Genomic DNA, 9023 nt, shown 5'->3' with positions numbered 1-9023 from the left:
AGGTGTCCTTAGCACAATAAAATAAAGTCGCTGCCTGGTGTCACAGGTGGCTGGAGCTTCCTATGCCCTGATTCTGCTGCCAGCTCCTCCTGTTCTTTCTGTATCCCTCTCTGGGGGAAGAAAAACAGAACCTTAAATATATGATTGAAGGGATCTGAGAGGTGCCCATAGGAGATTGAGGTGAATTGTGGAGCTAAAGATACAGAAAGTGGTAAAGAAGTAAAACTGATCGTTATTTGGAAATCCTTTCAGCAGACACTTGTTGTCATGGGAATGCAGATACATGACCCAGGGCCACAGCAGGCAGAACATAGTTCGAGGTGGATAATGGCAGTGGCACGCTCCCAGGGCCTCTCAACAGGGCTTTTATATAGTTATAGCATGTCTGTGTCCAAGGAAAGCTGCACCACTGAGTCAGCCATGATCGGCAAGTGCTGATGTTCACGTTCCTTTACACTGAAAGCCGTCTCCTTCCTGGAAAGTCTTCTCCTTTATGGAATCTGCCCAGGACCAGCACTGTAGGTAACCCTAACTATGTTGCATCCTCTCCACAAAGGCAGGCCACAGGCTCTCGATGTCAGGCCCATGTGCTGGGCCTCTGGAATGTCTGTCAGTGATGCTCATGTGGCCCTTTCCACCCCTCCCACAGGGGTGCCATGGAGGAGGGCAGAGCAGGTGAGGGAGATGGTGAGGACTCGCCGATGGGCTCTGCTGCAGCCTAGGTCCTTCTCTGTTCCAGAGCCTAGAACAGGCCTTCTCTTTGTAAATGTGTTCATGCATCTGGGCCCCGGCATTTACCCTGGCCTGGGCACTGAGGGTCCAAAGATAAGAGTGAGGTATAGCCAGGTCTGAGCTGTGTGCAGTGCAGGCAGTGGCCCCATGGAGCCGCCCACTGTGGTGGGCACACCTCAGGGCACCGATCCACCTAGCAGAGAGGGCCAGTCTTCCTCGTGACACCCAGCTGGTCTTCACACCAGGTGACAGGGTGAAGGAAGGGCAGCCTAGGTGGTGTGCACACCTTTGCCTTGGTCCAGAAAGGGGAGTGACCCCTCTATTGCAAAGGAGCTAGCCCTGGCTCATCGCCTGTGGCTCAAGGAACTAAGGCACCACATACACCTGAGCTGGCGGGTTCAAATCCAGCCCGGGCCCACCAAACAATTGACGGCTGCAACCAAAAAATAGCCAGGTGTTGTTGCAGGTGCCTGTCGTCCCAGCTACTTGGGAGGCAGAGTCAGGAGAATCACTTGAGCCCAGGAGTTGGAGGTTGCTGTGAGCTGTGATGCCACTGCACTCTACCCAAGGCGACAGCTTGAGGCTCTGTCTCAAAAAGAAAAAAGGAACAAGCCCTAAGCACCTTTCTGCTGGGGCCCAGACTGTGGGAGGCAGGGTTGGAAAGGTGGACGACAAACCACAAGACCTACAGAGAGAATTCAGTCAGTCCCCCTCAGGGAATAGCAGAATAGTTAAGAACACAAGCCCGGGACGCACAAGTCCTGATTGGGCTACACGGTAGTTCTTAACCTGTCAAAGGAACGTTGTGCCAGGACTGTGTACGGAGGGCAGGCTGTAAGGACACCTTTCCACCCAGGGGGCAAGGCCGGGATGTAGACCCCCATTCTTGATTCTCCTCCTTCCCTGATCCCTAACAATACCAGAGTTCACCCCTCTTTCACAGCCCTCGTTGCTCAGCACAGAGTGGAATGCGGAGCATCTCCAAAGATTCCTGGACCCTCCCCTCACAGGGCAGCGAGGTTCAAGTTGAGGTCATGCAGCAAAGCTCTTAGAGGAGTTCCTGACCCAAACGGTGCTCAGTCAAGGCTGAGCTGAAAAATCAAACTAGACTGGGTAGGACATTTACACGTATGTGCTGCAGGCAGATGACATGGCACCCAGATTAGGGACAGCAAAGACTGGAGGGTGTGAGAGCTCTTCCTGGTGGAGAGCCCTAAAGTGGTGGGGGTGAGGAAGAGGCACTCCGAGGGGAGTTGTCCTTGCTGGGAGGGATAGTGCCTGGGTTGGGAAATTCGTGTTTTAGCCTCAACCATAAACTTTGAAGCCTAGAAAAATTGGGAATGGCTTTATTGTCTTTGAGTCCCCATGGTGATACAATACATAGATTATTGCTAGATTTGATGTGTAAAATCAGTCACAGTTCTGCAAGTGCAGATCGGCAGCCTTCTGGTCACAGAAAACACACTTGCCGCATGTGACATAAAGAGCCCTGTGTTGTTACCTCTCAGGCCTCCTTCACACAGACCGACGAAGGACAGGGAGCTCTCTGGAAGTGCCAGATCCGAGGAAGACTTTACAATTCTGTCTGCCTTTCTGTTTATTTTACAGTCCTTATTTTTAAATCTTTTTCTTAATTTGAACTTACTTTAGGCACCAAGCTAGATCCATTTCCTCATCTCCTATCCTCAGCAGAGCCGCATAAACATGGCATTCTATACCAAAAAAACAAGAAACAAACAAAAAAAGAGCTAGAACCAGAAGAAACTGGAATATACATTAAGAAAACTGGCACAAGAAGAATCAGTCTTTCTCGGAATTTTCTTACAGAATTTTTTCCTTGAAAAGAAAGCCAACCTATGAAGTAAAACACATGCGGTTGTAAATAAACAAAACCTCACACATATCAAACGTAGTTTTTTTTTTTCCCCCAGGACAAACTGACATTTTTCTCTGTCTGCTTTTCCTAATATGCACATTTCATTTAGCTCAAGTCCTCATTATGGGAGAAATTTACGTACCCATCTCTGTGCTCCGGGGTCTCCTTGGGCAGCAAAGTACCACTTGGTGTTTCAAAAGCGCTGGCTCTTGTTCATTTCTCCAAAAGCAGCAAATCTTTAAAAAATGAAATTTTCTGGACTCTTAACCCCTAAAACAACCTTGCAGGATAGATGATTTTGAGTCTTACAGTCCCACAGAATGTCTCACAGCCTTTAAAAATGTCATCAACCATCCCCCTGTCCAGCGGTAGCCAGTGATACATGTCCCATGGCCAGAGCAGCAGAGGGACAGGGCTACCAAGGCTGTCTTTCTAACCTTTATTGCGTTTTGGTTTTTTCTGAGACAGTTTCACTCAGTCACCCTGGGCAAATAGAGAGTCACCCTGGGTAGATAGAGTGCCTTGATATCATAGTTCACAATAACCTCAAACTCTTGGGCTCAAGTGATCCTCAGCCTCAACCTCCTGAGTAGCTGGGACTACAGGTGTCTGTCACAACACCTGGCTAGTGTTTTCTGTGTTTAGTAGCAGTGGGGCCTCACTTTTGCTCAGGCTGGTCTCGAACTCCTGAGCTCAAGAAATCCACCCACCTACCTCCAAAGTGCTAGGATCACAGGCCTGAGCCACCTCGCCTGGCCCCTTCATTGCTTTTCGTATTTGCTGAGAATATCCCTTGCAGGCCTGTACTCTACTGATTCCTGCTGATTTGTTCTCATTAAACTGGTCTCTAACTAGTCACTGGGTTTTGAGTAACACTGGGCTATACAAGATGATTCAAGGTCAGATCAGAGTGGTCACAGCCCCAGAAGTAGGTTCTGCCTCATCCAGCCAAGTGCTGCTGTCCCCTGCTCTGGAGCCACTTATACCTTTGTCCTCAGTCCCACCTCTCTCCAGTCCCACCTCTCTCTGTCCCCACCAGGGCCTGCCCCTCCAAGACTCAGGCCTATGCAGGGTCTCTTCCTAAGTGTTCTATCCAGCCAAACTGAGTCATCAAGCTACACCATCTTAGAGCCAGAAAGAATATTAGGAATGTTCTAGTCTGTTCTCTCCACGTTTTCACATAAAGAAATTTGGTCCCCCCAAAAAATGCACCTATGGTCTACTAGTGGTAAAGGTGGCATCTGAACTGATAGCAGAACTAGAACGAGAATCCACAGTGTTATAGGACAAATTGTAGTTGGTGTGTGTGGTCAGAATTTCTATTTCTGTTATGTGTATCAGATGGCTGTCGTCCAGAACTATAAACATGTTTCTTGCACCAACATCCTAACAAGATCTTTTAAAAATCAACTTTAAAATGGTTCAGTGGAAAAATGGATGGTATGATGAGACTTTGGGCTTACACCTATGTCAGCCATGCTGAAACTTCTGTGTTCAGCAAAGTGACAACCCTCCATCTGCCTGATTTGGGTGTGGTAGGGGGAGATTGTACAGGTCGGGGTGACTGTACAACTGGGAACTTAAAGTTATGAAATTTCATTTTCTTCTGTGATTGTTTCTTAAATAAAATGAACCTAGAAGGGCCCTGAAATGTATATTAAATGTACATATACATAGTCTTTTTCTACCAACCCATTTTCTCTTAGGGCCAGCATTACAGACAATAAGATCAACAGCATTTATGCACAGAACACTGGGAGGTTTTAAGGGTATGTGAGACTCTGATCAATAATGTACAAAGAGTTAGTTAAGGTGGATTTAAATGTAGGTATTTACCTGTGGTCGTCACTTGAGTTACCCCTTTCTGCAAGTGTACTTATGAAATCACGGTTTGACATCTATGCCCCCTATGTCCGTGGAACATGGGATTCCTTTGCCAAAATTCTATCTGGGGCACAGATGGTGCATGTTTCCTTAATCTGATTGATAGTGTCTCTTCCTTCCAGGCAAAGTGTAAAACCACCACGCTGGATATTCAGGTGTCTTAGATCTTATGCCATCTTGTCTTCCAGGCTCTGTGGCTACCCTCCTTTTTATGATGAAAATGACTCCAAGCTCTTTGAACAGATCCTCAAGGCAGAATATGAGTTTGACTCCCCCTACTGGGACGACATCTCTGACTCTGGTAAGTCTCCCACACGTGGCTTCCAGCAGGTGCAATGCTTCCACCCAGACTACCTGACCCTGCCAGACCCAGGGGACGCCCGGGGGCTCAGAGTGGTCCTGAGGCCCCTGCCTAGTCCTTTTTGAGTTCTATACAACAAATATCATGAACAAGGCAGCTTAAGTAACCAACATTTATTTCTCATGGTTCTGGAGGCTGGGAAGTCCAAGCCAAAGGCTCTCCACATTTGGTACCTGGTGACGACCCCTGCCTGGACAGGGCAGGGGTCCAGCATCTTTCCACTGTGTCCTCAAGAGAGAGCTCTGAGGTCTCTTTTAAGAGGCACTAATCTCATCTGTGAGGGCTCTGCCTTCACAACATAATCACCTCCAAAGACTCCTCCTCTAAATACCCTCACATAAGACATTAGGATTTCAACATAGGAACCTTGGGGGGCCATGCGCCTGGGCCGGCACACTCAGAGCACACATAACACTGCCCTAGGAAGCTTCATGAGCTGCATATGTGGGTTTAACTTGTAAAGCAGAGGACAAGCTGGGACACCTGGCTCACTGACCCAGGCTGTGGCATGGAGACTCACTCTTCTGCCTGTCCTAGCTGTGTACTGAACTGGGTGTCCCAGGAGTCCTTTGTAATAGTCTGCACAGGCTGCACACGGTACCCTCTGGGGACTCAGTATCTGTGCGGCCTAGCCCGGAACCTGGCAGCTTAGCAGAAGTTCGGGGGGTTTAGTCATTTCAGCCATGTCTAACACAGAGAGAACATCCCCCAAACACTGCTCTAAAGTGGTGGTGGACTAATTAGATGTGTGTGATTACGAAGATACTTCTCTGAACCAAAGGGGTCACTAGCAGCTAGAAACAAGGGCCTTGGCACCTGGGATTCTGGGACCCTGGCCTGGCCCTGCTGTCCCTCATTCAATAGGTCACCGTAGGATCCCGCAGCCCTGGCTTTCCTCTTTCCCAAGTGCTGGTGCCTCTCGTATCCATGGTACAGGAGAGCCCTTGGAGGGCAGGTCACATGTTTTTCACACTACACATAATATGCCTGACATATCATTGTCTCATCTCAAGCCCCAAAGTGACTCCTTCCGGTGTCCCTTCTTTTTGAACAGCGAAAGACTTCATTCGGAATCTGATGGAGAAAGACCCAAATAAAAGATACACGTGTGAGCAGGCAGCTCGGCACCCATGGTAAGAAAAATCACCCAGGGCGAGGCCTTGTCGTCTGAATGCCTCCCAGAGTGGGCTTTCTGCTGGCCGTTCTCATTTAGGAAATCCACTTGGGTATTGATTTCACCTCATTCTGCCTGCGGTCTGGACTCCTCTCCTCCGAGCCAGTGTTGGAACTCTTGTGTGTGTGCCTTCAGGGCGCAGTCTTCTGAATGCACTCGGGAGAAGTTAGTGTGCAGAAGAGAGCTCTTGCTCCGCCACTTTGCAGAAAGTTTTTAAGGAACATTTTTATTGAAAGCAATCGCCCAGTGAGGCATTAAGATTGGTGTTTTATTCCTTGAGTGACTCAGGAAATGAATTTGAAGTTGCCTATTTACTTTTCCTTTTAAGATGCTTTTTGAATTTGTGTTTCTTCAGTTCCAGGGGGAATAATTAATAGTTTATGGCATTTTTTCACATCTCAAGCAGGGTGCTGCCTTGTTTTATGCTTAAATTAGAGCCCTGCTTTATTATCGACTAGTTGTGAAGCTGCGTTTGTATTTTTACAGAGTTGACATGAGAAATAATGGTGATAACACAGATAAAGAGCCCAGCACAATGTCTGGAGTATCGTAAATTCCTAGTTAATTGCAGCTCTTAATATTAAAGCATCATGAGCTTTTAAAATTTAAAATAAATGCCAAGAGTAGTAAAACACTCACTATAATGAAAATAAATGCACAAAACCTTGAGGTCAAGAGAAAATTCTTCTAAGAGGCATCCTACAAAACCAGCCCCTGTTCAGTCAACTGTGTTCCTTAGCAATTTCTCCAAGATGTCACATGCAGGTCAGCCGTCCAGAGGGACCTGCTCACGGGCAGTGCCATGGCCCAGTTTCACAGTATGTTGGTGCATAACACCTGTCATTTCTTGCATCTCTATTATGTTTGAGACACTGAGCTGATTGCTCTCATGCATTGTCTCCTTTATTCTTTATGTTAATAATGACCCTAGGAGGTAGGGTCTATCTTCATTTCAAAGCTTAGGAAACAGAAGATAAGGAAGCTTAGCCTAGACGGCACAACCAGCTAATGCCAAAGCCAGGGTTGCAGATAAAACTGTCTGGTCCCAAATGCATGCCCTTCACCAGCATACTGAAAGAGAAGAAGGGAGAAAGAAAGGAACGGGTTGGGGCAGAAGGAAAGAATGTTCTGGAGAAGTGGATAGTTATAATTATGCATCATCTTGGTAATTTTAATAAGTCACTTTGGACAATAAGTGTAAGTGTGTGATGATAAAGATAGTAAAGGTTTTCGTATGTTATCAGCAATAGGACTTTAAACTGTAAGACTTCAGAGATTATCTTAGAGAGAAGTAAAATGACCTGAAAAAGAAGGGGAAGTGGCCAGGCACGGTGGCTCACAACTGTAATCCTAGCACTCTGGGAGGCTGAGGCCGGTGGATCTCTTGAGCTCAGGAGTTTGAGACCAGCCTGAGTAAGAGCGAGACTGCATCTATACTAAAAATAGAAAAACTAGCTGGGCGTTGTGGCGGGCGCCTGTAGTCCCCGCTACTACTCAGGAGGCTGAAGCAGGAGGATCATTTGAGCCCAAGAATTTGAGGTTGCTGTGAGCTGTGGAGCCACAGCACTCTACCCAGGGTGACAGAGTGAGACTCTATTTAAAAAAAGAGAGAGAGAGAGGAGTGATTTGCATCCTAGCACTTGTTCACTAATCCAACCTAGCTCTGTAGAAGGCAGGAAGAAGGCCACTTAAAACCTGGTCTCTTCCTTACCATTTGGAAAAACCAGAGAAGGGAGAGGTCAGTTTCCTTATGGGTTGGCTCAGCAGAGCCTGACATCCGTGTGTCTCGCACCATGAGAAGCTTCCCCAAGGCTGGCAGAGAAGGGAAGATGCTGCAGACAGGGCAGGCGGCAGGGGACATGTGAGAGAGGTTATTTATTTTTAAGGAATTAAGGCATCAATTCATGTGATTGTGAGGGCTAATAAACCCAAAACTCTGCAGGGCCAGCTGGAGACCCATCTGATGTTGCAGCTTTTAGTCTGAAGACTGTGTAGAGGCCATGTTCCCTTTTCTGCTCTTCTTAAGGCCTTCAGCTCATTTAAGTGGGGCTCACCCATGTTACGGACACTAATCAGCTTTGCTCAAAGCCTACTGATTAAAATGTTACTCTCTCAGGGCACGGTGGCTACTGTAATCCCAGCACCCTAGAAGGCCAAGACAGGTGGATTGCTTAAGTTCGGGAGTTCAAGATCAGTCTGAGCAAGAGCAAAACCCTGTGTCCTAAAAAGTAGCCAGGCAGTAGCAGAAGCCTGAAGCCCCAGCTACTAGGAAGGCTGAGGCAAGAGGATCACTTGAGCCCAAGAGTTTGAGGTTACTGTGAGCTGTGATTCCACGGCACGCTACCAAAGGTAACAAGGTGACACTCTGTCTCTAAAGATGTAAAAAATAAAAATATTAATCTCATCTAAAAAAATGCTTTCACAGCAATATCTAGTCTAGCATTTGGCCAAAAATCTGTGAGTACCATAGCCTAGCCACATTTACCATAAAGTTAACCATCATACTCCTGAGTGTTTATTGAGACACCCCCACAGCCCCACTCCTTTTCTGGGCTGCAGCCACCTGGGCTCCAATTGGCTGTGGGAATCGGGAACAGCCCAGGAGTCTGGCACATCTCTCTGGGACACACGCCAAGCATCACCAGGCCTGTCTTAAGCAAGTGGCTAGAAAAACGCAGACTCAGCGGTGGAGGTCGTGTACACCACATGTGGAACAAAAACACCAGAGGAAAAGAGAGAAGGGTCTGATGATCTGTGAGCATAGCAAGACAGGCCCCAGGAGGTGTGGCTTTGTAAATACCATCTTTATTCTTCGCGTAGATACTAAAACCTGAGAGGAAGAGAGACATGAATAAAATGTGAGCACCCATAGCTTTTCATACGCGCCTGTGGGCAGGTGTACAGATGTCTAAGGAAATTCTTCATCAGAAGAATTGGTTAAGGCTCGGCGCCTGTGGCTCAAGCGGCTAAGGCGCCAGCCACATACACCTGAGCTG

The 9023-nt window shown here is 47.4% G+C and overlaps 1 protein-coding gene across 1 annotated transcript in view; it reads left to right on the top strand.

Annotated features, from left to right (window-relative positions):
• The window catches only part of CAMK1D (calcium/calmodulin dependent protein kinase ID), a 366147-nt gene that overhangs the window by 344798 nt on the left and 12326 nt on the right, over nucleotides 1-9023 (top strand). Inside the window, 2 exon segments of the mRNA XM_023511452.1 lie at nucleotides 4681-4793; nucleotides 5908-5986. Of these exon segments, the coding sequence (XP_023367220.1) occupies nucleotides 4681-4793; nucleotides 5908-5986 (192 nt within the window).

Source organism: Otolemur garnettii, unplaced genomic scaffold (assembly GCF_000181295.1).
Source record: "Otolemur garnettii isolate 467f Iridium unplaced genomic scaffold, OtoGar3 scaffold00019, whole genome shotgun sequence".
Lineage (NCBI taxonomy): Eukaryota > Metazoa > Chordata > Mammalia > Primates > Galagidae > Otolemur > Otolemur garnettii.
Note: the sequence above shows the minus strand (reverse complement) of the source record. Positions and strands in the feature narration are given on the sequence as shown.